Raw genomic sequence first — 27,542 nt, 5'->3', positions numbered from 1 at the left:
CGAACACTTAGTAACGCGCAACCAATGCGGCTACGTAGACCCCCATTATGTATTTGTTTGTTTTCATTCCTATTTATCCATGCGCTCCATGCGAGGCACAAATAAGTTGTTTCTCTGTTGACGTGTTCCCTTTGGAATGCATGTTCGAAAACGTGCTAAGAAATAAGAAAACAATAGTAACTTTGGATCCGTCCTTAGACAAAGTACCTAATATACAGATAAGCCTTCCTTTTACCCTGATTTTCTAAAACGATCCTGAGGTTGTGTCCAGGACACGACCACATTGTTGACGTAGAACTGCGCTGTTATTTTATTCAAGTCACTTGTTAATAACTTCGGATATTATTTTAGAATGCTTTGAGATTTTAGAAATAACTCTTTAGTAGAATGGTTTGGTTGCCTTGAATTGGTTTTCTTTTTAATGTAGAATCAGTTGACGATAATTGATTGTTGATTCATTCTTGCCCACGCAGAACAATACACAAGCTGATCGCATGTCGCACTTTGTTTCATGTCAATGCATTGAACTTTTATCTCGAACGCTATTCTGGTTGCCTTTTTCGCAATTGACATACCATCGGATACAAGCGGTTATATACTTGTTGAATCATCAACATTATTCCACATCTCATAACTACATCAATCTTTCTTTGGCACCGCGAGGAAACAACAACAATGGAAGTACATGTTATTTAGTATTGTCTCAGTGGAATCGCACTTCTAGACATCGTTCGACAACGTAAACAAACCAGCGTCACACAAGCGTTCAGCATAGCATTCATACAGAGCCATATATAGGGGGCTTGAAGCGACTAAGAATGTGAACACTTCTCATCATTTTGCGCTATTCTCAAAAGAAACGCTTCTGTTAATATTACTGGCCTCGAAAAAAGTTGCATTACTTTCTCATGCTCGAGATAAGCGCAGCTGTTATCCTTAGTGGAGAATGTTTTGCTACTGGCAAGCGAAACTCAATCACATACAAAATTCTAGAACGACATTGTTGATAATTGCCTGCCTCGCGATAATGTCAGTTCGATGCATTGATGCAATACCAAAGGGGCCAACGAAGCCCTCATGATGACGAAAAATAAGTGATGTTAATTGCTTCGAATGAAGAAAAAGTCTGAATATTTGCTTCAGCAGAGATCCATTATTCATACCCTAGCGCAAATATTCCTCTTTTGCTACTTCCCTTTTTGTTTATATTTATTATCGCTCGAAGCAACTAAATATGCACACACTCATCTCAGTTTTGCGCTCTTCTCAACGGAAGCCATTTCTATTCATATTTCCGGTCTTTCATTCTTGGCTTTCATCCTTGGTGGAGATAGTTTTACTACTGTCATGCGGAACCAAATCATACATAAAACCCACAAAACACCTGAACAATTATTTTTTTGGTGGGCCGATGATGATAGCCTAGTCTGATGATTACCCACACAATTGTGTAGTTCAGAACCTTAATGGAATGGCGTTAGTTCGATGTAATGATTATAACGCCAGAAACAAAAGCGAGGATGTAATTTGATCGCATCCACAGCTCAGTCCGAAACGAAGACATGTAATGACGCAAAACAAGGAAGCACAAGCGAAATGCATTGCTTCGTATCTAGAACGATACTGCCTCAGCGAGATCCGATATTTATGCTCTAGGTAAAAATTCCCCTTAGTTCTTAATCTTCTTTTCTTTGTTCACGGAGACTTTAAATCATTCCCCTTCGTTTTTTTTTATCTGTATTATAGTGACTTTCAACTCATTTGGCTGGTTCGTCACTTTTACTTCCATTTTTGGAAGAATGTCGGGAGTGAGAATTGAACTCGTGACCTTTAGCGTAAGAGGCATGAATGTTACCACGACGCCAGATCGCCTCCACTCCCCTTCGTTGCTCTTCGATAAGTTGCTCGTTATTGACGGCACGGGTAGAGAAGCTCACAAATGAGCAGAAAAAAAATATTGGAAAATGGAAATGCTTCTCGTTTTCATCAATTTAAACCGTTTACACACCAGCGGATTGTAATATATAGAAACAAACAAATCTTAGGAAATTTCCGATTCGCTTGGTAGGGGAGGTGGGGGCATAGTGGTCACCCTAAGGAATATGTCCATTACCAGCGTCCACATACCGCTACAATTCCCATTTTTCTAAGATTATTACAGTTCAACTCATTGTTGTTCAAGATAGCATACGGCTTTTACTATAAAAATACAAAATAGTACATTTTCCATCATTAATAGAAAGAAAAAAAAATCGAATTTTTTTTTGCTTGGATGTAATCTGGTCACTTAGTGGAGGCAAGGTGGTCACTCGTACATATCTAGCTAAATAGGATAGATTTATGCGTTTTTTCGTCAAAATTTGTTCAAATCATATTCGATTTAGTAGGTAAAGGTATGAAATAAGCTTGGTCTATTCACCTAGAGTCTCAACTCAAATTTTCAAATGCATACAAAAACGTTATAAGAATCACATAACTTTCCGCATAATAAGGCATGATTTAAATGGAGTGGCATATTTTTCCCAGGGTCAAAGCCACAAAAAGGACCTCTTCAAAAGCAGAATGTGATGAGGTATATTATCTTTAGTAAACAGAACATTGTAAGTCGTTATGCACCTATGACCACATTGCCCCCGAACATCAAGGTAATTGCTATGCTAATTAATCGCTGAGATCAAACAGAATATCTATTTCCCCTCCTAGAATATTTGAACAGTCGTCCAAACTGGTGATTTGTCCAATATATAAGATCAGATCAGAACTAAATTTCACGAGAAATTCCTTAGATACCATGCGCACAGAACTACGGCCGAATGGCAATCGAGAGAGCAATTTATGTTTTTATTTATATTTCAACATGCGACAACTCTACTGAAGTGCAGGGTGACTCAAAATTCATGAAATTCTTCAAACATAAGGTGCCTATCAATACGGTGTTAATAGTCAATAGTTATACTGCCAAACATGCCGGTGAACACTTTGCCCCCACTACACCTATGTAAATCGCCAAAATCCGTTCGCGGCCAAAAATAGTTATTAAGTTAGAGATAGCCGCTTTCCAAAAAAACAAGCAGATAAAATGCTCAATCATGTAAAAACGCACCAGATCATTGTTAGGATTGTACTAGGACTTTGCATCATCTGTTATAGTTATACCACAATTCAAAAACAGCAAAATGTATGAGGTTTTATTAAAACCAACGGTACTGAAAATGAGCAATGATTGTGGGTTCTAAAATTGTTCGTAAATTGACGAAAGATGCATCCATAGAAAAGAGTCCACACAATCATGCAAATGAGACATTTTGTTCCCACTGTTCTGAAACACCAGCATTAATTGCGCCATCAATCAAACCGAGGGGTTCTAGTGTTTATTTCGATGTAATATGCTGCGGGCGATTTATTTCGCTGGTGATTCAGAACATTAACGCCGCAGCCCGAATTGAATTATTCAAATCCTCCCCCTTCGTACTCACCGTTTTGAAGCCCCGATACATCACTCGTATCTCCTGCCGTGTAAACCTCGTCAGTTTACAGAGGTCCTCAAGCGCCACGGGAACTGGCTTCGGAGCTCGGGTGGGTTCTAGCTCGTACACGACCTCCTCGATTGGGCTGTCCGGTGGGGTTGCCATTTTCGTGTTGACTCACTCAGTCTCGCCTCGGGTGGTGCTTTTCCAGCTGACGTCAGATGATTCACTCGTCTCGTAATGCACCGGTGAAGTTTAATTAGCTGTTCGTAGAGATGCGAGCTCTGTTGTTTCACACGTATGTTTTGTTTTCTGAAGGAAGTAGCAAGAGCTAGAGTGTATGTGTTAACTTTCTAAATGAGGAATGTTGGCCAATGGATTTTGTAAAGTTTTCCTCGAATACTACTACTACTACTTTCGGAATTCCATCGCTTCGATCGAATTGGTTGGGGGGTTTGAGTTGTTCCGTTTCGAGGCTATCTTGTTGAATAAGTTCTCATATAAGCTAGGACGTTTCGTTGATAGAATCAATGTTGGTTGCATGGGTGTTCTGGAAGAGAGGATATAACAAAAAGTGTAAGTTTTCAGTTGCAGATTGTGCAGGACATTACGTAAAAAGACCTGATTTAGTTTTATTTTCTATGTTTTACAAATCTCTGTTTTCTGAACGTTTTATTATTTGTTTACTCTATTCTCGATAGTCCGTCTGCATTAATCTTTCGAACGATTTGGAAATACGATTTTGGGCAAATCGATAGTTGAGAAATGGGAGTAGCATCGAAATCAGTACTACAGTTCAGACAGAAATCAACAAGAGCTCAAGACCATTGGGAGAACAGCTTGTCCGGTTTAGATAGCAGGGGTTGAATCTAAAGTAGAAATTTGGGTGTACTGAAAATTTATCTGCTAACATTAATGCTTACTGCAATATTTGCAAGGTTGCAGTGGCTTTACGTTAATACATTACATAATCTCTGTTTCTAGTACTTTTGTTAAAAACGATAATTTTTTTCCAACAAAGCAACAAATGAGTCTTGTACAGAATATATGGAGTTTTGAAAACTGCCGTTTTCAAAACTCTCTTCGCACTCTGTTACTCTAGTTTGTTTTTGTCGAGTGTACATAGGTAAGAGTCAAGAACATTTGCAAGGTGATCTTGCGGTAATATTTGCCTTCTCTTCTTGTCTCTACTTGAAAATTTCGTTTGCATTTGTTCAAATTGTATCTGCACATGCATGTGCACACATACTACAAATAAAATGAATAATCTGCAAATACACGACTGATTCGATGCACTGTAAGGACATCGGAAAAGCATCACATTTGTGTAGAAGAACTAACAAAACAAAATATACACATACACCAGTTACGATTTGTTAGAATTTGAAATTAAGTTGTCATCCGCTTCGATGGTTCTTCCTTGAAAAATCAACAGTAGTCGGAGCAAATTGTGTTGTTTCTCGGTGAACTCCACAACTGCTCTGGCGAGGCGGTCGACATTGTGTACATTCCCAGAGTGATACACGAGAGCAATCATATTGATACAATTGTCTCTCGGTTGGGCTCAAATGGTGTACATTGATTGGACATTGTTATGCCATCATCGATGTATCGTATTAAATGGAAACATTGATACAATTGTCTCTCGGTTGGGCTCAAATGGTGTACATTGATTGGACATTGTTATGCCATCATCGATGTATCGTATTAAATGGAAACATTGTTTGCCATACAAATGATTCATTTGCGTTTCGAGATTTCGATTGACGATTTTAGTAGTGCTTTGGGTGGAGTAAACATTTTAACGGATCGATTACGAGTCGTTATGTGTTTTTTGTCACACAGATAAAGCATTATTTGAAAATTCTTCAGAACCTTAACGCACTTGTACTCGCGTGCAAAATCATAGCTCGTATACTCGCGCAAGGTGTCACAGACTGAAAGCTGAACTTCTCTGTAATATTGCTATTGTGTACATTTTAGGCGTTATTGGTATTTATTTCAAGAAGAGGATATAATTGAATGAAAAAACTTTAGAAAATATGTTTTCTTCAACTCTAATTCAGCCTTCTCAAAACAGTGTAGTTTTTGATACTTCATCACAAATAACGAAGTTTGGCTTTTTCCTGTTATAAAGTAAGCAACTGAATATAATTCATGAAAGTACAGGGTTTTCCATTTCGGGCTTCCGAAAGTATACAGCCCTGCGCTGACAACCGTTTGACATAGATGTCAACCAAAGCGTCATATCGTTAGTTGAATGTCTGCCATTTTACAATATGGATCGTTTTAGCATCGCACAACGTGTTAATTTTGTTAAATTATACTATAAAAATGATGAAAAACCGGCAAATGTTTTTCGAGCATTACGGACGGATTTTGGTCGTCATGGACGGCCTACAGAGCACACAATCGCTAATGTAGTGCATAAATTCGAACAAACTGGATCCGTAGCGGATATTGTGAAACCTGTGCATCATCGTAATGTGCGTTTGGCCGAAAATATTGCTGCTGTTGCTGCCAGTGTGGAGGATGACCCGAATGTTTCGATTCCATGGCGTGCTCAGCAATTGGGCTTGTCAAACACATTATTGTGGCGAATTTTGCATTTGGACTTGCACCTACATCCATATAAAGTCCAACTGGTACAAAAATTAGAGCGTGGTGACCATGGAATGCGTCGGGCATACGTCGATTGGGTGAACGAACAAAATGGCAAAATGCAAAATGCTGAATTTTCGCATCAAATTATCTTCAGCGATGAGGCACATTTCGAGCTCGGTGGCTATGTGAACACCCAAAATTTCCGTATATGGGGCTCAGAAAATCCACACGTGATTGTTGAGAGGCCATTGCATCCGCCAAAAGTCACTGTTTGGTGCGCATTATGGTCTGGTTGAGTCATCGGGCCGTATTTCTTTGAAAATGAGGACGGCGAGACGGTAACTGTGAATGGTGAGGGCTATAGCCGCATGTTATCCGATTTTTTTTTGCCACAAATTGAAGATATGGATACGGATGACATGTGGTTTCAGCAGGACGGCGCCACGTGCCACACAACAGGACCGGACATGGCCATATTGCGAACGAAATTTGAGGGACGCATAATTTCGCGTTTTGGTGATGCCAATTGGCCGTCCAGATCATGCGATTTGAACCCGCTAGACTTTTTTTTGTGGGGTTATGCGAAAGACCGTGTTTATGCCAACTCTCCGCAAACTCTTGAACATTTGAAAGACAACATTCGTGAAGTTATGACCGAGATACCGCCCCATATGTGCCGAAAAATCATCGAAAATTACCTGTTCTGGATCAAGGTGTGCGAGGAAGTCCTAGGTGGCATAAACCAAACTTTAATTTGAAATAAAAGTTTCATCGAAATTCGAATTCTAAGTGTGTTTTATTTCAATTTACTTTCGGAATTTAAAGTTGGAAACCCCTGTATAAAGGGCTATGAAATAACATTAAAAAGGTATTGATTGCTTGAGGTTTCATTGGTATAACAATCGGAACATACCATGACTGCGTACTCGAGTCAAACATATTTGTTACATCTCATGCAGTTGTAACAAGTCTAACTTTCCTACACAGATTACTCCCATAGTTCTTACTGGGATTTATGTTGGAAGATTTTGGAGGAGTTTCAATAACTTTGAAGCAATTGTAATGTGACCATGTGTGAATTTAATGTGCCTTGCGCTTTGGGTCATGGTCTTGGTGTAACTTGAATCCTCGATTGAATCTCATTTTGTTGACACTTTGCTTCATATTTTCGTTCAGGATGTTCAAGTGAACATTCTGATTCATTACACCATCAATGAAAACCCAATTGAATAAAAAAAAAGTTTGTAATGTGCCGAGGAAGAACAACTAGAATGCTCGAGCACGAAGTAAAATAACCGTTTATCAGCAAAAAAAAAACAGTAACTCCAATTCGATTTTTTCAAACAGCATAAGACACATCATTCTCTTACAGGGATAAGTCCAAATTTAACATCTTTGGCTCCGATGGTAGTGGTTTACTATGAACGAAGCTAAACGAGGGATTAAACGTAAATAATCTGAAAGCTACGTTAAAACAAGGTGGTGGTAGAGGAACGGTATGAGGGTGCATTAGGGTGCCAATGAAAATGGTCATCTCTAATTTGGAAAAGTTAAAATAAAAAATCATAAAAAATGTTCACCACCCAGAAAAAACACCCTATGCAAAATATTAGCTCAATCGGACTTAAAGGAGAGCGGCGCAAAGCGGTCAAAGCTTGAGTTTTTTGAAAATCGAAAAATCACGGGGTTTTCGAAATATTTTTTTGATGCCAAATGTCTTAGAATTGCATTGCAACGTCGAGATCTAGTGTCATATCGAAATTTTTTTTTTTGTCAAAAATCGACAGTCTGGGACTTAGTTTTTTTTCGGAATACGAAACGAAACTGGTGGTTTTGGGTACCAATAAAAATCTCGATTTTTCATTCGGAACTTGCTACGAAATGTTGATTTGCACGATAATATACCCTTTGCAAAATATTAGCTCATTCGAACTTCGTTTATTAGTGTCACAGACGTAAAGATTTGAGTTTTCTTGAAAAACGAAAAATCACCGAAAATCGGGATTAAAAAAAATTAAATGCCAAATGTCTCAAAATTGCATTACACGTCGAGATTTACTGTTATCCCGAAAAAAAATTTTTTTTTGGCGCTTGGTCGTTTTTCGTCTGAAAAGTCGATTTTTAACAAAAAAAAATATCTTGAGATAACTGTAAATCTTGATGTTTCATGCAATTTTGAGACATTTGGCATCAACATTTTTTTTTGAAAACCTCGATTTTCGGTGATTTTTCGGTTTTCAAAAAGCTCAGATTTTAACGTCTGCAACACTGATAAATGAACTTCGAATGAACTAATATTTATATAGGGTATATTATCGTACAAATCAACATTTCACAACAAGTTCCGAACGAAAAATCGAGATAATTATTTTTACTGGCACTTAAAACCATATGTTTCATCTCGTATTTCGAAAAAAGTCCCAGAGTGTCGATTTTTGACAAAATTTTTTTTTCAAGATGACACTAGATCTCGACGTTTCATGCAATTTTAAGACATTTGGCATCAAAAAAAAAAAAAAAATCGAAAACCCCGATTTCATTTACTCCCCCTTTGGGTGATTTTTCGATTTTCTAAAAACTCAAACTTTAACCGCTTCCCTTAAGTCCGATTGAGCTAATATTTGGCATAGGGTGTTTTTTCGAGGTGGTAAACGTTTTGTATATGGTAACATTTTGAAATTTTAGGGTTATTTTTTCCCATGTATTGACAATTTGGTTTTCATCGATCGTGTAAGGAATATAGCCTACCAAAGTCTTTTTTCCATGTGCATATTTAGAAACCATAAGGTTGTCTTATCGATGTATTGAATATAATCGAAATGGATATCGATATGAAGTTCCTTCTAGTCCGGAAAAGATATATTACCTAAATTCAATTTAATTAATTTATGAGATTCAAAAGCAATAATCTAAATAGATTCAAATCTCTACGTCTTCTTGGATGGCTCTAACTCTCCCATTACTTACTTACGTTATTTTTTATTACTAGCACTTAATATGCTGGATAACACGCCTTGAATGTATTCTGGAGTGGCAAGCTCTAGAATACGCGTGATTACAGTGCAAGTCGGAAGAAATTTCTTTGACGAAAAATCCCCCGACCAGAACGGGATCGAACCCGAACTTTGAAAAATCATAACTCAGAAACTTTGATATGTCGATCGTTTGAATCGGTCAGTAGTTCAAAGGTTAAAGTTATTAAATAAAAATTTAAAAAAGGGAAATAATGATTTTTCAGACCACTTCAACACTTTCGTCGCCCAACACGACGTTTCTGAGTTTCTGTGGGGCCCAACATACAGATAAATTAATAAATGAAGATCAAACTTAGTTTGTAAACAACTTTTACATGATTGAGCCATTTTTTTTAATTTGAAGACGAATCGACAACGATAACACATGCCAAAGTCGTATTATATGGGTTTCGCAAAAAAACAATTGCAGTACAAACCATCCGTACTATAAATAATCAAAAAGGATAGTACAGGGTTTTCCAACTTTAAATTCCGAAAGTAAATTGAAATAAAACACACTTAGAATTCGAATTTCGATGAAACTTTTATTTTAAATTAAAGTTTGGTTTATGCCATTATGTGTGAAATACAACATCATTCAAATGTCCACCAAGGGCTTCCTCGCACACCTTGATCCGGAACAGGTAATTTTCGATGACTTTTCGGCACAAATGGGGCGGTATCTCGGTCATAACTTCACGAATGTTGTCTTTCAAATGTTCAAGAGTTTGCGGAGAGTTGGCATAGACACGGTCTTTCGCATAACCCCACAAAAAAAATTCTAGCGGGTTCAAATCGCACGATCTGGATGGCCAATTGGCATCACCAAAACGCGAAATTATGCGTCCCTCAAATTTCGTGCGCAATATGGTGCTGTGTGGCACGTGGCGCCGTCCTGCTGAACCCACATGTCCGTATCCATATCTTCAATTTGTGGCAAAAAAAAAATCGGTTAACATGCGGCCATAGCGCTCACCATTTACAGTTACCGTCTCGCCGTCCTCGTTTTCAAAGAAATACGGCCCGATGACTCCACCAGGCCATAATGCGCACCAAACGCACATTACGATGATGCACAGGTTTCACAATATCCGCTACGGATCCAGTTTGTTCGAATTTATGCACTACATTAGCGATTGTGTGCTCTGTAGGCCGTCCATGACGACCAAAATCCGTCCGTAATGCTCGAAAAACATTTGCCGGTTTTTCATCATTTTTATAGTATAATTTAACAAAATTAACACGTTGTTCGATGCTAAAACGATCTATATTGTAAAATGGCAGACATTCAACTAACGATATGACGCTTTGGTTAACATCTATGTCAAACGGTTGTCAGGGCAGGGCTGTTTACTTTCGGAAGCCCGAAATGGAAAACCCTGTATAAACGTTTTTATATATGAAACAAGGTTCTTTCCACGTGCGTATAACTCATCATCACAGGAGAACAGCTGATCAGATTTGAGTCGTCTATATATTGTTGAGTTTGTCTTCACTCAAATAAAAAACGAAAAAGAATACTTTTTCAGTTAAACGGTTTTATTATGATAAAACATACTACATAATACAGATCATGTACTAAATGCTAGAACATAATTAGGCAAGTAGCAGTTAGTAGTTATCACACTCCTTCCTTTAATCTAGGACATTGATGAGACTAAAAGAAAATCGTGGGGCATATGATGAAATTATTAACTATGGAAAATACAACGTGCCCACGATTTTATTGTAGTCTCATCAATGTCCTAGATCAGGGGTTTTCAGTTTTTTATGGCAGAGCACTTTTTATAGCAAAAACATCTGACGGAGCACCTGCATTTTTTAATCAATAAAACAAATCCTATTTGCATTGACATTACCCAACTCGGAACAGCTCTATTTCGGTTGCGCGTCACAGTTACACAACATCTGACCCGTAGTAAACAAGAAAAAAACGCTATATGTCCCGTGAAATTAAAGAATGTTTCTCTTCGAGATGAGTTTTCAAGTGGGAGCATTTGCTATAACTTCGCGGAGCACAAATTTCCCGCGGAGCACCATTTGAAAACCCCTGTCCTAGATTAAAGGAAGTGGTGTGATAACTAGTAACTAGTAACTGAGATTGCAAAAAACAGCATTTCGTACATGCGACCCATCTGAATTTATATTGTTCATAACGTAGTTTGTTCTCCAAGTCAAGTCTATTCATTTGATACACATATTCCAATTAACTTTTTTATAGCGGCTACCAAATTTTCCAAGATAATGAAATACACAGTATTATAACTAGCTCCAGTACGGATTTCGGCGTGGCAGCAGCACTGTAACTGCCGTCACTGAGCTTGTTGATGAGCTGATAGATGGAATCGATCACAAAAAGGTAGTTGGAGCACTATTTCTTGACCTAAAAAAGGCCTTCGATACAATCGATCATAATGAATTACTAAAAAAATTGAATATCTATGGTATTCGAGGAATAGCCAACGACCTCGTGCAAAATTATCTCACCGATAGACACCAATATGTTGCATTGAATAATGCCAGAAGTATCCTGCGTCCAATAAATATAGGAGTACCCCAGGGTAGTAATATCGGACCTCTGCTGTTTCTTATGTACGTTAATGATATAGGTAACCTTCCGTTGATAGGAACAGCTAGACTATTTGCTGACGACACTGCATTATTTTGTCCTTGTTCTGAATCAAAAACCGTCGTCTAAAATATTGAAAATGATCTAAATGTTCTTCTCACTTATTTTCAAGACAATCTTTTGTCACTTAATCTGTCAAAAACAAAATATATGTTCTTCCACTCACCTAGGAAAAGAATCATCGTTTGTCCCGACCCAAAGGTCGGGGATATTTCAATTGACAAGGTTAACCACTTCAAATATCTTGGAATTCAGCTAGACACGACCTTATCATGGACACAACAAGTAAATTCTTTGGAGAGAAAAATTTCTTCACTCTGTGGTTTACTAAAGAGAGTATCCCACTTTGTGGCCAAGAAAGCGTGAATCAATTTCTACTTTGCATGTATACACTCACTATTGCAATATGGATTAATAGTATGGGGGCATGCATGTAAAACAAAACTAAAAAAATTACAAGTGTTGCAGAATAGATGTTTGAAAATCATATACAGACTACCAATTCTTCATCCTACTTCTGACTTATACTCTGACGATTCTCATAGTATACTGCCTCTTATTGAACTGCGCGAATTAAAGACTGTAAAATTTATTCACAGCGTTATAAATGACAATAATATCCATCACAACCTGACAATACCTACAGCAAATCACCAACACTCCACACGACAAGCCCAAAATTTAATGCGAAGTCGGGCAACAACCAATGTTGGTCAACAGCGCATTTTGTTTTATGGACCGTCCCGTTTCAATGCTTTGCCACCGGAAATCCAAGCAATAACACGTTCAGATCTTTTTAAAAATAAATTGAAGCTATACCTAAAATCGATCATAAGAGTTTTCCTAGTATAGATTTCGATCAACCACAATAAACCACCTCAGAGTTTAGCTTTCTTTTTTTTGTATACTCAGTTTTCTCATAATTTTCTACAATCTATGTTTTATATTCAAATTTTTGTTGTTTCTATTTATCTTTTTTACTATGTTATATTCTTATATTATATTGGATCCATTAAAAGAAATCCTATTTTCACTGGGATCCATACATCTTTGCTTTACATGTTATTGTCCGCTCACCTCGTACCTAAATATCTTGTTTTGTCCTGTGGAATTGTAAATTATCTTAAATTTTTTTTAAAAAAAATGTACAAATAGGGCATTGGCGCAATCATTAGGATTTGTTATTTTTCAAGTGGGTTTTAATCAATCAGCAAATAAAATCAATCTTTCGGAATTCTAAAAACATCTGTTCTTTAGTCCCCTGCCTGAAATATAAGCTTATATCCTTTCTTCTCTTATTATTCTGAAAAACATATATTAGCGCCTATGGCCAACACACGCCACCACGGTCACGGCCAATGAATCACGATTATAGTCCGAAAGGATAACACTGTTCGAACCAGTGCCCGCCATACGCTTTTCGGTTTCATCCTACGTTCAACCATTGTTGTATAACAACGTAGCATATCCACAAACTGCCAAACCAAATAATCCCGAGAGAATGATGTAACCTCGGTTAGTTTCAAGCGTTTGTTCCCATACTGGCGCAATCTGCCGTGGGACCACACGCGATTCGGCGACACCCCCAAACTTCCAGTGTTCCAGTGGTCGTGCGTCAAATCAGGGAAACATCCATTTTCCACCGTCAGAGACAGCTATACGAGTTTTATCTTCATGACGACAATAAAGGGTGTGTCACATCAAATTGCATCACGGAAAAAACGCTGTAGAAATTCGCTCAGTAGACCGATCCTTTTGAAAATTTTAGACAGTAAAATAAAAACTATTAAACAAATTTTGGCATTTTCTTTTTATTCATACTTCGAGCCCAAGCCCGTATGCTCGCACCTTCCTCTTTACCCCGTCCATAAGGTTCTGTACAACGTCAGGTTGTAGTTTTTTTTGAACAGAAATCCATTTTCTCTTGAAGTCCGCCTCCGATTTGACAACTTTTGGGTTCTTCCGGAAGGCCTGCTTCATAATCACCCAATGTTTCTCTATTGGGCGAAGCTCCGGCGCGTTGGGAGGGTTCATTTCCTTTAGCACGAAGGTGACCCCGTTGGCTTCGTACCACTCCAACACGTCCTTTGAATAGTGGCACGAAGCGAGATCCGGCCAGAAGATGGTCGGGCCCTCGTGCTGCTTCAATAGTGGTAGTAAGCGCTTCTGTAGGCACTCCTTGAGGTAAACCTGCCCGTTTACCGTGCCGGTCATCACGAAGGGGGCGCTCCGCTTTCCGCAAGAGCAGATCGCTTGCCACACCATGTACTTTTTGGCAAACTTGGATAGTTTCTGCTTGCGAATCTCCTCCGAAACGCTGAATTTGTCTTCTGCGGAAAAGAACAACAGGCCCGGCAGCTGACGAAAGTCCGCTTGACGTAGGTTTCGTCGTCCATTACCAGGCAATGCGGCTTCGTCAGCATTTCGGTGTACAGCTTCCGGGCTCGCGTCTTCTCCACCATGTTTTGCCTTTCGTCGCGGTTAGAAGCATTCTGAACCTTGTATGTACGCAGGCCCTCCCGCTGCTTGGTCCGCTGGACGAATGAACTTGACAAATTCAGCTTATTGGCGACATCCCGGACCGAACTTCTCGGATCACGTCTAAACTGCTTAACTACGCGCTTGTGATGTTTTTCACTGACGGAGCATCCATTTTTGCCGTTCTTCACCTTCCGGTCGATGGTTAGGTTCTCGAAGTATCGTTTTAGTACTCTGCTGACCGTGGATTGGACGATTCCCAGCATCTTACCGATGTCCCGATGTGACAACTCCGGATTCTTGAAATGAGTGCACAGGATTAATTCACGACGCTCTTTTTCGTTCGACGACATTTTTCCAAATTTACGAAAAATTTACAGTGAAGCATGGTCAACGTGATCTATACACTCTTATCTGATTATTTGATTATAAGCTGAAGATATAATTCCTAAAAATTAAATTTCTACAGTGTTTTTTCCGTGATGCAATTTGATGTGACACACCCTTTAACAACAAATATCAATTTACACTCCCCGGGGATGAACTCGCGTTTTGCACCTTTTAGGCTGATGTCATACACAGCGGATATGTCCGAGGCGGTTTCCGAGAGCAAACCCGCTACGGAGGATCGAAAGTGTGTTGTGAATGAGATATGTCACCGAGGCGCAATTTTAGAGGCGTTTTAAAGATGATTCAAAATGAGATGCAGGTGTAAGGTATTCCCAGTCTGTGGGAGGATTGGGAGGATAAGAGCACGTACACTACTATACTGCTGATGTTTTTAAGCGAGAGGAGTACAGGTTCCAGCTGGTTGGGCACTCTAAATGTTACTGCATTTTTCCTTCGGTGGTTATGAAATGTTTACCGGAGATATGTTTCCATTGTCAACGGTGACATATTGTTTGGTTACCTGGTACAGTCGTTTGTGGAATAAAATGTGAAAGACAAGCAATACACGGAAGTACAAAAGAAGTGCTGGAATACATCGTTAAGGTGCAGTGTTTGCACAAAATTTACCGTCTAACGATGCAAACGATTCGGAATGCAAAACATTGAAATTGAATTATCCCAATTTTTGTTTGTTCATTTGATGATCGAGATATACTTGATATTCTGAAAACATAAAAACATCAGGTTGGAGTTACTCAAGATGTGCCAAGTCGTTTGGATGAAAAAGAATTGTGTTTGGCATGGAATAGCTTATAGACTTTTATTGAAAGACTATACGTTGATTTGCAGTTCGAAATGGAATAATTTGGAATCATTCATCATCAGTCATAGAAGCTGCTTTCTCTTCAAGTGTAACCAAAATAGCGACTTGTCATTGCGTTGTGTTCCAACATGACACGAATAAGATTATTTCCCCGGGATTGAAAATGTAAGTCCCATTTTATAAAAAATATTGTGGATTGTGTTTATACTATGATCCTCTCATCCTTCAAAAGCAATTTGTTTCATTTGTAGCGAATAGAAGAATCGTACTATTTGTATTCTACTAATTAAATCTATCTATGATGATGCTACTTTACTCTCATATAATGATGCTATTTGCGTCATTTGCTTGAAAAATTTATTCAAACGCCTTGCTCTAATAAAACCGATCATCGATGATAGCCAATCACACCAAAATTGTGCGTTTCCATAAGCGAACTTCAATTCGACATCGAAATCGAACCAAACATCAATGGGAAATCCTAAGAGTGATTGAATATGTATCCGCGTCGAACGTTAGCCTCACTATTCCGATTTTTTTCTCGCTATATCGCCTGTTTGTGGATTGTTTTTGGTTATATTGATCGGTTCCACAGATAGTTCGATCACCGCAATGATGCGGTTGACCATTGTAATCAGACGTCCGATTTGTTTCAGTGCTGCATTCATATGAAAGGTGCATATGGCTTTTGCGTTGCGAGTATTCGGTTCTGTCCTGGAATACAGTGAATTGTCATTCGATGCCTTTGTTTCTAAGAAAACATTTTGCTCCCCTTTTTCAGTCCATCAATTATTGCTTTGAATTTGAGCGCTACGCCTTATAATGACTGAACTATTTGTCATCAAAACCTGTATTCAACTCTACTTCTTGGATGGAACCTTTGCCTTCTCAACGTAGTATTACTTGTGTCATTATTAGTTTTTTTACAGCTAATAATCGGTTCGTGTTAGATAGGCAGAGTGTCGATAGTCGGATAAATGTAATATATTTCAGGCTTAAATTACGTCTTTTCTCCTTTTCCATGAGTTGTTGAACGAACTAAGATAAAAGCACCCTCCAAACGTTTCATTGGCAATCACTCAGGTAAATATTAACGATTGAATAAAAGCTTCAATTTGGGCTGAATAATATTTTCAGTACAGAATATAGTTTTATTAAGCACTCAATGCTATTGTTCGACCATTATTCGGCTGAATAGTTCAATAACAGCTAATGATTGTTTGCTGGGAATTTACTTCTAGCCCGGAATGCATTCCGATTTGTATGTCTTTTCAATCGAATGACCTCATTCACCCGGCGGTTTTTCGGCGAAGGACTATCTGATGAGGTCCCTTTTTTATGAAATGGTCGGTGTTAAGTCAGACCGGACGAAGTAACAAAATAAGAAAAAAATGAGTTAATAGCAGCAAACAATCAAGAATTTCTTAACCTACGAGGGCGGTCCGATTAGTACTTAGCCTCATCGCCCGATGGTGCCAGTATCGCAAGAGAGATTACTATCGTGTAATACATTCTCGTAAACGGCTACTGTCAAAATTTCACCCGAATCGGATTCGTAGTTTTGTTTTGACCGTGTGTGGAAGCGAGCGTGTCCGTGGATTTTTGAAAAATGGAAAAAATGGAAATTCCGCCGTCGCCATGGCCAAATTGGTCGAATTGCACTACGAACTGCTGCCCCATCCGCCGTATTCTCGAGATTTGGCCCCGTGCGACTTTTTTCGTTTCCAAATTTGAAAAAGTCACTCGCCGGGCATAGTTTTTTTTCCTGATCAGCAAAAACTGATAATAGTATGCAGTCATATTGGTGCATACGACCATAGCGTCCAGAGAGAGGTCGCGTTCTCTGAAAATTTCAAATGACATGTTGGATTTCTTCGCATCAGAAGATTCTTCCCTTTGTCCTCCAATGAACTCGGAAAAAACTCTCATATTGTAACACAATGTATATCAGACAAGACAAATCAGACAAATCATAGTAATTGACAACTTAATCGAATATATTATTATTAGTGAAGAAACGGATAGTAGTTTGGCCGAATACCGGATATCCGGCAAGCTTCGAGCCGGCTTTTTATTTGCGAAGACAAAAGTGGGAGAAACTGCATGTTTGCATGAAGCTAATAAAAAATTACATTTTAGGGAGAAATAATCACATCTGTACATAAAAATAATTAAATATCATTAAATTCTCCGTATACAATAGAGTATCTAGAGAGTATCTGTGTATCTGTGTTCTACAAGGAATATTGATCTTTTTTCAGTCAAGGATTTTCAACTACAATGATGAAATTTATAATAATTTTCATACTAATCGAGTTCAAGTAAGTAATACAAATTTAAGTAAGCTAAAAATAACAATAATTTTTTTTTTATCCCATTTATTTATTTCAGGCTCATTAGCATTTTAGCTGTAACAGAGCCGAATTTTAATCGTGTACATGTCACATGGTTATCATATATATAATTATAGCACATTACATTACACAGTTGCCATTCGCCAGTATTCCTTCTATACCATTGCATATGGTACATTTACACAGTAGCCATTTAGGCGTAAGAGTATTCTGTATTGTATTTTTCTTCCATTATCCAGTTAGACCATCGGACAGCGGAGAAAGTTGATTGATCATTGTTGAGCTATTTATAGAACAGCAGCCCGATGTGTCTTGCAGAGCAGAGCAGTTGTATGGATGAATCGATCTAATTTCGACCGTGGATCGATCTCCATCGCTGATGCGTGGACGTAGCTATTCTGTAACAACACAAAGATGGTCAATGAGGGTCCTGAGTTTTGAGCTCACGATCGATCGCTTACTAAGCGAACGCGCAGCCAATGTGGCTACGGAGACCCCCTATAAATAAATTATTGTCATTCCAGATTAAACACTGGTGATAATTTGATGATAATCTGAGAAAGGGTACACTTACTTCGACACAATTAATGAATTAACCTGACACGTGAAGCTCGCGACACTTTTTGGATCAGTTTCTACGAAGTGGCAAATGAAAATCATAGTCGCATTCAGGACAAAAAATCTCATTGCTTATGGAATCGACTGTTATGCGAAAACATTTCGAATGTATCGCAACCACGTTCCTTACATTTGGTAATGCAGTAGAAACCCGATTATCCACGGAATAGTCTCGAAAATCGCGGATAACGCAATAGAGTGCTAAAAACGAGGTTCAAACACGAAAGAAAAGATACGGAGAACCCCGATTATCTGCGAAAGTGAGTTCCATAGTAAATATGTAGGGCTTCCCGGAATTTGTCAGTGAGTGACAGGCTCATTATCTTTTGTTTTGGTCATGGCTTCCAGATTATCTGACCATTGGGGTACTCGACCTTATAGATGAATAGTTTAATGATTTCTGTAGTGGCAAGCTATAGTTTTTTTTGCTAAAATATTTTTTTTGCGTTTGCACTTAATTTTTAGTGCTTTATTACGTTATCCGCGATTTTCGTTATGCGTGATGACTTTGCCAAACTATTTCGCGGACAATCGGGGTTCTACTGTACTTCAGCATGAAAACTGTGTTTTATCAATAAAGAAATCATTAAAGGATCCAACCATAAGATCGTGTACGACAATGGTTAGATAATTGATTCATATTCTCAAACTGGAGAGGATACAATATCGTTGCTTGCGTATAGCCATGGGGTGTTTGCATTCGACACATACGATGAGTATCGAAGTTTTGGCAGGAGTACCCCCGCTTACTCTTCGGTTCACAGAATTATCCTACAGATTTCTCATCCGTTGCAAAATCATGAATCCATTGGTGATTGATAACTTCGAAAATCTACTACAACTGACTCCTCAGTCAAGTTTTATGTCTTTATACCATGAGTACCTTACCCACGACGTGCACCCTTCACCGGGCATCTCCAACCAAGTTTGCTTCCCATACTTTTGCAATTCCTCTGTTATTTTTTATCTGTCCATGCGACAAAAAATCCATGGAATACCAGATCACATACGCTCCAATGTTATTCCGTCGATATTTTCGGAAAAATATGGGAAAGTTGGATCTGATAAAATGTTCTTTACTGACGGTTCATACATAAACGGGTCCACTGGCTTCGGCATCTTCAATGAAAATTCCAGTGCCTCTTTCAAACTCAAAGATCCTTGTTCCGTGTATGCCGCAGAAATGGGTGCGATATACTATGCTCTAGGGATCATTGAAACACTGCCCATCGACCATTATTTTATTTTTTCAGACAGTCTCAGCTCAATAGAGGCAATCCGCTCAATGAAAGTTGATAAACGTTCATCTTATTTCCTAACAAGAATAAGACATCTATTGAGTGTTTTGGTCGAAAAATTATTCAAGATTACCTTAGCATGGGTTCCCTCTCATTGCTTGATTCCGGGGAATGAGAAAGCGGACTCGCTAGCTATGGTGTACACATGATTTCATTCGCGTGATATCTCGGCTCATGTCCAATCACTACAACCTAAACGCGCATCTCTATCGCATTGGGCTCGCAGCAAACAATCTTTGTGATTGTGGCGATGGCTACCACGACATCGAGCATGTTGTCTGGTCGTGTATCCGATTCCATGCTGCTCGCTCTCAGCTCTCTAGAGCACTGAGAGCACAATGCAGACAATCGGATATCCCCGTCCGGGATATCTTAGGTAGCCGTGATCCTGATCTTCTGCTTCATCTATACCTGTTCCTCAGAAACGCCGATGTCAACGTTTAATGATGTTTCCTTCGTTGTGTCCCTGTTTCATATCCCTCCTATCCGATCTATAAACTTTTACTTAGTCGCGGCAATACATACACACACTCTTTACAGATACACGGGCCAAAGGTTGTGCAGTCCACTGATCATTCAACAAGAGCCAAAGGTTGTACCGCTCATGACAACTCTACACGAGCTGATGATTGCGCCCGCTAGTGACCATTCTATCCTGGATTCCTCGAGTCGAGAAGACGCACCACGCTAGATATGGGGTACAGACTAGGGGGGCGTTGCTGATTAATGGTCAGCTGCATCCCAATAGGAAGTATCCCGTGTCGGGCACACGTACAGAGCATTGGAGACAGCAACATCCCAATTACGAGAACACTTGTAATACTAACCTCGAGCCGACCGCGAGTAATCGGTTACATATTACTAACATAGATAATAAGAAAAACTGTCAAAATATTGAACTCCGGCCCCGTCAGGCTAACGCCATACTCATATGGCCTTGATAAAAATATATATTTTGGAAAAAAAATGGTTAGATAATGTAAAAGCCATGACCAGAACAAAATAGCAATAGCCTATCACCGACGAATTTCGAGAAAGCTTATGAAAGAATTACTATGAAACTCGCTTTCGCAGATAATCCGCACCGCGTTTCATCCGCTCGCGGATAATCGAGCTTCTACTGTAATTAAACTCTAAGCCCTAAGCAGTACCCCGATTGGCAAGGTTCGTAAGAGTTTATCCTTCAGCTCCTTGCAGTAGTGTTCAAAAAGAAAGATTGTTCTCTGAAGCTGGCCTGATGTACGAAGCAAAACGTAATCGATCGATTAGATAATTCATAATAAAAGTAACAGTGTTAATGTATTCATGTTATATATTATTATTGATCTAATCTGGGAAAAATATGATTTATCTTGTTTTATTGGGAAAATATTGATATTTTTCGGATATCCGCTTCATCTCTAATTATTATATGAGGGGCTTAGAATGAAAGGGGTGTAAGTGATTTGATCGATTTCTGTACATCGACTCTCTCTTTTGGTCATAACTTAGCTGCAAACTCATTCCCAGCTGTATTTGACAATGTGGAAGGTAAGTCAGAACCTCATCTATCAGATTCTATAGTAAACTCAAATTGGAACGTTTTTGCAGTTGAGTTATTAATCACAGAAAAAGTTGACGAAGGGAAATCGATCAAGTCACTTACACCCCTTGCATTCTGAGCCCCTCATATCTTTCAGACTGAGTGAACCAAGTGCCAGAGTGTAAAAAATGATTGATCTTACTTCATGATCGATTTAAAATCCGACCGTGGTTATTTTCAAAATCATGCTAACCCGTTTGTCGTTGAAATAATATTTTATTATATATATTTTTTAAATCATGAATTGTACTTGAAAACTCCTACTAATCGATTATTTTAGGTAAGCAAAATACTCTTGAAGACATAAAATTGTGTTCTATTGTGTAGGTTTGATGGAGAAAATTTTACTGAATAAAATGAAATGATTTTATCAGCAAATTGTTCAGTCATAGTGGATCGAGACTTTGAAAAATATTTTTCAGTTCAGTCAGTGGACTAAGTACACATTAGGGTGGCAGCGAAAATGGTCATGTCAAATTTCGAAAACCGATCATGTACATTTTGTTTATTGGCCCAAAAAAATCATCTGTGCCAAGTTTCAGCTCGATCGGACATGGTTTAGGGGTGCCTCAAAGCACTCAAAGTTTTGATTTTTTGATCCTCGAAAATCTTCCAAGGGGGGAGCAAAGGAAATTCGGAAAATCGATTTTTTTCAAAGCCAAATGACTTAAAAATGCATGAAACGTCGAGATCTGGTGTCATCTCGGAAAAAAAGATTTTGGCCGAATATCGATCTTTTGGGACTTAGCCTGAGAGGCAATGAGGATATGGGAAAAAAATTATTATCGAATTTAAAGAACCGACCGTGTACATTTTATTTAATGTGGAGGCGATCTGGCGTAGTGGTAACATCCATGCCTCTCACGCTAAAGGTCACGAGTTCAATTCTCACTCCCGACATTCTTCCAAAAATGGAAGTATAAGTGACGAACCAGCCAAATGAGTTGAAAGTCACTATAATACAGAAAAAAAAAAATTATTTATTGATCCAAAAAAATCATCTGTGCAAAGTTTCAGTTCAATCGCACATGATTTAGGAGTGCCACAAAGCATGCATCATTAAAAGTTTCATGCATTTTTAAGTCATTTGGCATCGAATAAAAATTTCGATTTTCTAAATTTTCTTCACTTCTCCCTTAGAAGATTTTCGAGGATCAAAAAATCAAAACTTTAAGCGCTTTGAGGCACTCCTAAATCATGTCCGATCGAGCTGAAGCTTTGCACAGATGATTTTTTTGAAATTCGATGATGAAATTTTTCCCATGCATCCATTGCCACCCTAGTACACACAGGCAGTCGTAAAACCCTCTTGATTGACTTTGAAGAGGTTTTTTTGTAATAATACTACTATACGACTTTGGCAAAGAGTAACCGTGAGCTTCAGAAAAACAATTGGGGAGAATAATTAGAAACTACTAAAATTACACAGCTTCAAACTTTGAGTTCGACTTACTTGGAATCATAATTATGTTACTTGGTCCGGTATGACAGAACATCGACCAAAGAGTTTTGAAATAAATAATTATCATTCAGCAAACGCAGATTGATAATTTATAGATGAATCGAGTCAGAATTTCGCGAAGATTCGTTTGATGAGTAACGATTACATTGGTCCGCAAGTAGCTTAAATTGACAAGAAATTGGAAGCATTCATATTCTTCCTTAAATCTATTCAGAGCCATCAGTAACATTCCCTCAACGTAACAGCGAAGCACAATTTAGAAGCGAATGAACTTTTAAGTTTACCCGTTGTGCTAGTTTAAATTGTCCGTTTTTTAGGAAAAAAGCACATCATTTTCAGGAGAATCTAAAAAATTTTATTCGCAGTAATTCCCGTTTGATTCTACACATTTCGTCCGTCTCTCTGGCTCCTTTCCTTTCCATAAAAACTTTTTTTTTCGATGATAATCGCCGATTTTTGAATTGATAAAAGCAAAAAGGTGACACCTGAAGGGGGCAGGATATAGGATAAAAATAGTATAAACATTCTAATAAAAATAAACATTAAACTTTGTTTTCTTGTCAGTATTCTTCACAAGACATTCATGATTCAAATCTTTCATGCTCGAATTACCTGCATCATTTTCGCAAAATATTCCAAAGCCCGTGTTAAAGTATGGATGGCCTCTTGATTTTAGAGAACAGCACGGATAGATAAAACAGACATGTTAACACTAGTTTTACGCGTCATTTTTATATTTTTATGAGAATTTTAAAAGGAAAATTACAAAAATCGGCTGCATTTATATTCCATCTAATAAATAACTATTGATGTCTATTTTATCTTTTCTTCCTTGAAATTGATGCGTGCTCGTAAAAATGGTATATAAGAAACGTCCGTAAACCTAGTGTTAATTGTGTTTATACTAATTTCTATAAATGAAACGTTGATGAGTTTTCCTCATTATTTTTATACTACGATATTACAATTTTCCCTCTTCCAGGTTTGTCTGTTGCCCTATCACGCTGTATTCAGTAAATCATGGTCATAGTCATAGTCATAGTCAATCATAGTCTGATTTTTGTATTTTTTCCTCCTTCTTTCAGGAAAATGTCACAATCGGGTGAATGTTGCATTCGGGAAAATGTCATATGATATAACCTTTGTTGAGTAAACATGAATTTGAATTGTGTATGATTTCCGGGAGTTTTCTGCACATATGAAGAACATAAAGAACAAGTCCATAGGCCAATCGATAATGTTCTTCTCGAAAAGTTCATTGCGGGATTATTTTCAACGGTAATTTTAATCTCATTAGTAAAGATGTTCGTGACACAAACTTTTATTTTGCTCGCTAGACTCAATGTGAAGCTGTGCCTCTCGTGTGCCGGAACCAACGACACTCTAATTGGTTACTTTACTTATCCAAATTTTGGCTTCTTCAATAATTAATACCGCTTCTGCGGGGAATTTTCCGTTCCCATTTACGCTAAATTTAATTAAATTAGGGGTAATTGCAGAGGGAAAAAAGTGATAATGTGCTCGCACGATAGCATGGTGGATTGAATTAGTTTCGATTCAAACTTGCGAAAGCTTGCTCGTAGCTTCTCAACTATACGACTAGTTGGACACTTCGTTTGTCCCTAAAACACTACTGCTAGAGGATAATCCACAGCTTTTACCGTTGTTCAAGATCAAGGATGGAAATTATGCGATCATGATTCGATCCATGATTAATTGCAAACTGCACAGATCGCGATCTGTACAAGTTGCGATCAACTATTACTCCTCTCTCTTCCCAACAGAATGATGTTCTCTTGGTTACTCTGAGTTTATTAATAGATCGCATCAACGGATCTAGATAGAAGAAACGAAAGACTCTTTCCAATCGGTTTGTGTGCAAATCGCAGCAGTAATTTGCTCCACGGAGGCAAGTGTTTCTACAGTATACGATTCTCAGTATCTCGCCTCTCCGCTCAGTTTAGCTTGCAACAGCAACAGTTGCAACAGTTTAGCAATTTTACCGAATGTAAAATTGACTCTCCGAGTGCGTCTTTGCAGGTGAGACAGGAGACGGATGTGAAGCAAAACCGTACTCGTTATCAGCCACTCGTTTCGGCAATTGAAAATCAGAGCGATTTAATGCTCAGATCATAAATGTTCGTCAGTAGTAAACAGTCCGAACAATATCTGATTCCCAGCTTCGCCAGCTGAGAAAAATCGTTTGTTGCGTGCCCTCACGATAAACCTTCAATCGAATGAGCAAAGCTTTGGGAGTGCGGACAGTAATAATTCCACTGCCATATCGCTTTTGTGAGATTTTGGCAGCTCTCCGTTTATTGTGTTCTCTATGTGTAAGCATGACGTAAACGAAAGCATCGCTCGTTGCTGGTGACGTCAATACATCTGATTAGTGGTATATATAAAGTGACCAGATGGTCAGAGGTCTAACGCGGGACACAAAAAACAAAACGTTATGTATATACATAAACCATAGTTTAGCGAGTCTAAACTGATCAGTATTGTTTCTTTCTGAGTAATTTTTCGTCGATTTTAGTGTTAACGTATGCATTCAAAAAAAAAAAATGGAATAATTTCGGATGGCGATGAAAGATAGGAACAAATTTTCTTTAAATCTTACGTTTATTAAGTCTACAACAAAAATCATTCAAGGCTGTTGATTCGCAGCAGCAGCACTGTCAAGCAACTTGATTATTTTTCCATACTGCAAGCCCCACCCCACAGCGAAGGAGTTGGACATCCTGAGACACTTTGTGTCCGCCAGATACAGCCGATCTGGTATTTACAATATCATCTCTTTGCCGCTCCTTAAGCCGAGAGATCGAAACGGTGAAGAAGAATCTGGCCAAAATGGACATTTTTATGCGGAAGCATCAGACGAGACCGGCCGTATCTAAGCACCAGGCAATCACCCAGAAGCAGTAGCTTGAGGTGCTGGTGAAAAACTTCATTCCGACGAAAGAAGTGAAAAACTTCTTTTCGTACTCATAATGAAAGACGAGAAGTACTTGATGCTAGAATTTAACGAATGGCAGGGGCCCGGGTACTTTACGTTTCCCAGGTAAGCAATGACGTCGAATATATCATTCACATCAAGTTCTCGAAGAAGGCCCTTCTCTGACAGACGTGAAGGAAATGTCCAAGCCGCTCTTCTTTCGAGTCATATGGTGAACGGGGAGATATATAGTACGAAATGCTTGCCGTAGTTGGGAAGGTGATGTGGTCTTTATGCCGAACCTGGGATCAGCCCATTATGCCGAAAGATCACTGGAGGATGGATCGGCTGGAGATAAACATTGTCGCAAAGACCACCAACCTTCTCAACATTCCCAAGCTGCGCCCGATAGAAAACTTTTGGGCGAATGGTCAAAATAGAGAGACAGACGACCCCCAAAGCCACGAAAAGGTAAAATAACACGCCGATATACATCTTTTCATCGGCCATGGTTCAGGTTCCGGGCAACTTCCGTAAGACCGCCCAGCGCTTCATTTACGATACTTTATCAAACAACTCTGCCTCTTCCTGTCGAGTATACACTAGTTCTTCCGGCTTATTTAAAACGTTAAGCCCCGACCGAGCAAGGGAACCAAAGATGAACTTTTCGTCTGACTCACGTTGGTCCCTGCGGGTTGATAGGGGACTTTTTTAAAAATCATTTTCTAATTTTGTTGTTGTCGCTACCAGTTGACACTCTCTAAACAAAAAGCCCAATGTCGGTGTGATGAAACCAGCTCAACGTATTAATCTTTGGATGCATTTGAAGCGCCCTTGAACAGTCTGCCAAATAAAAGTTTTTTTGAGGTTTATCCATTTAAGAAAATCAACATGATCAAATTGTGATATTGAAATATATTGATATCGCGGGACATATTCTACACATTTCGTCCGTCTCTCTGGCTCCTTTCCTTTCCATAAAAACTTTTTTTTTCGATGATAATCGCCGATTTTTGAATTGATAAAAGCAAAAAGGTGACACCTGAAGGGGGCAGGATATAGGATAAAAATAGTATAAACATTCTAATAAAAATAAACATTAAACTTTGTTTTCTTGTCAGTATTCTTCACAAGACATTCATGATTCAAATCTTTCATGCTCGAATTACCTGCATCATTTTCGCAAAATATTCCAAAGCCCGTGTTAAAGTATGGATGGCCTCTTGATTTTAGAGAACAGCACGGATAGATAAAACAGACATGTTAACACTAGTTTTACGCGTCATTTTTATATTTTTATGAGAATTTTAAAAGGAAAATTACAAAAATCGGCTGCATTTATATTCCATCTAATAAATAACTATTGATGTCTATTTTATCTTTTCTTCCTTGAAATTGATGCGTGCTCGTAAAAATGGTATATAAGAAACGTCCGTAAACCTAGTGTTAATTGTGTTTATACTAATTTCTATAAATGAAACGTTGATGAGTTTTCCTCATTATTTTTATACTACGATATTACAATTTTCCCTCTTCCAGGTTTGTCTGTTGCCCTATCACGCTGTATTCAGTAAATCATGGTCATAGTCATAGTCATAGTCAATCATAGTCTGATTTTTGTATTTTTTCCTCCTTCTTTCAGGAAAATGTCACAATCGGGTGAATGTTGCATTCGGGAAAATGTCATATGATATAACCTTTGTTGAGTAAACATGAATTTGAATTGTGTATGATTTCCGGGAGTTTTCTGCACATATGAAGAACATAAAGAACAAGTCCATAGGCCAATCGATAATGTTCTTCTCGAAAAGTTCATTGCGGGATTATTTTCAACGGTAATTTTAATCTCATTAGTAAAGATGTTCGTGACACAAACTTTTATTTTGCT

General features: G+C 38.4%; 1 protein-coding gene across 2 annotated transcripts in view; it reads right to left on the bottom strand.

Annotated features, from left to right (window-relative positions):
• The window catches only part of LOC129778714 (Kv channel-interacting protein 1), a 112,702-nt gene that overhangs the window by 17,906 nt on the left and 67,254 nt on the right, over positions 1 to 27,542 (bottom strand). Inside the window, exons 1-2 of one of the 2 annotated variants that reach the window (XM_055785788.1) lie at positions 4,829 to 4,940; positions 3,477 to 4,017 (exon numbers count right to left, since the gene is read on the bottom strand). In XM_055785788.1, the coding sequence (XP_055641763.1) occupies positions 3,477 to 3,632 (156 nt within the window). In that variant the 5' untranslated portion in view covers positions 3,633 to 4,017; positions 4,829 to 4,940. Of the gene's footprint in view, positions 1 to 3,476; positions 4,018 to 4,828; positions 4,941 to 27,542 lie in introns of those variants that run through there. The other variant, XM_055785787.1, reaches the window with a different exon arrangement.

Source organism: Toxorhynchites rutilus, chromosome 3 (assembly GCF_029784135.1).
Source record: "Toxorhynchites rutilus septentrionalis strain SRP chromosome 3, ASM2978413v1, whole genome shotgun sequence".
Taxonomy (NCBI): Eukaryota; Metazoa; Arthropoda; class Insecta; order Diptera; family Culicidae; genus Toxorhynchites; species Toxorhynchites rutilus.
Note: the sequence above shows the minus strand (reverse complement) of the source record. Positions and strands in the feature narration are given on the sequence as shown.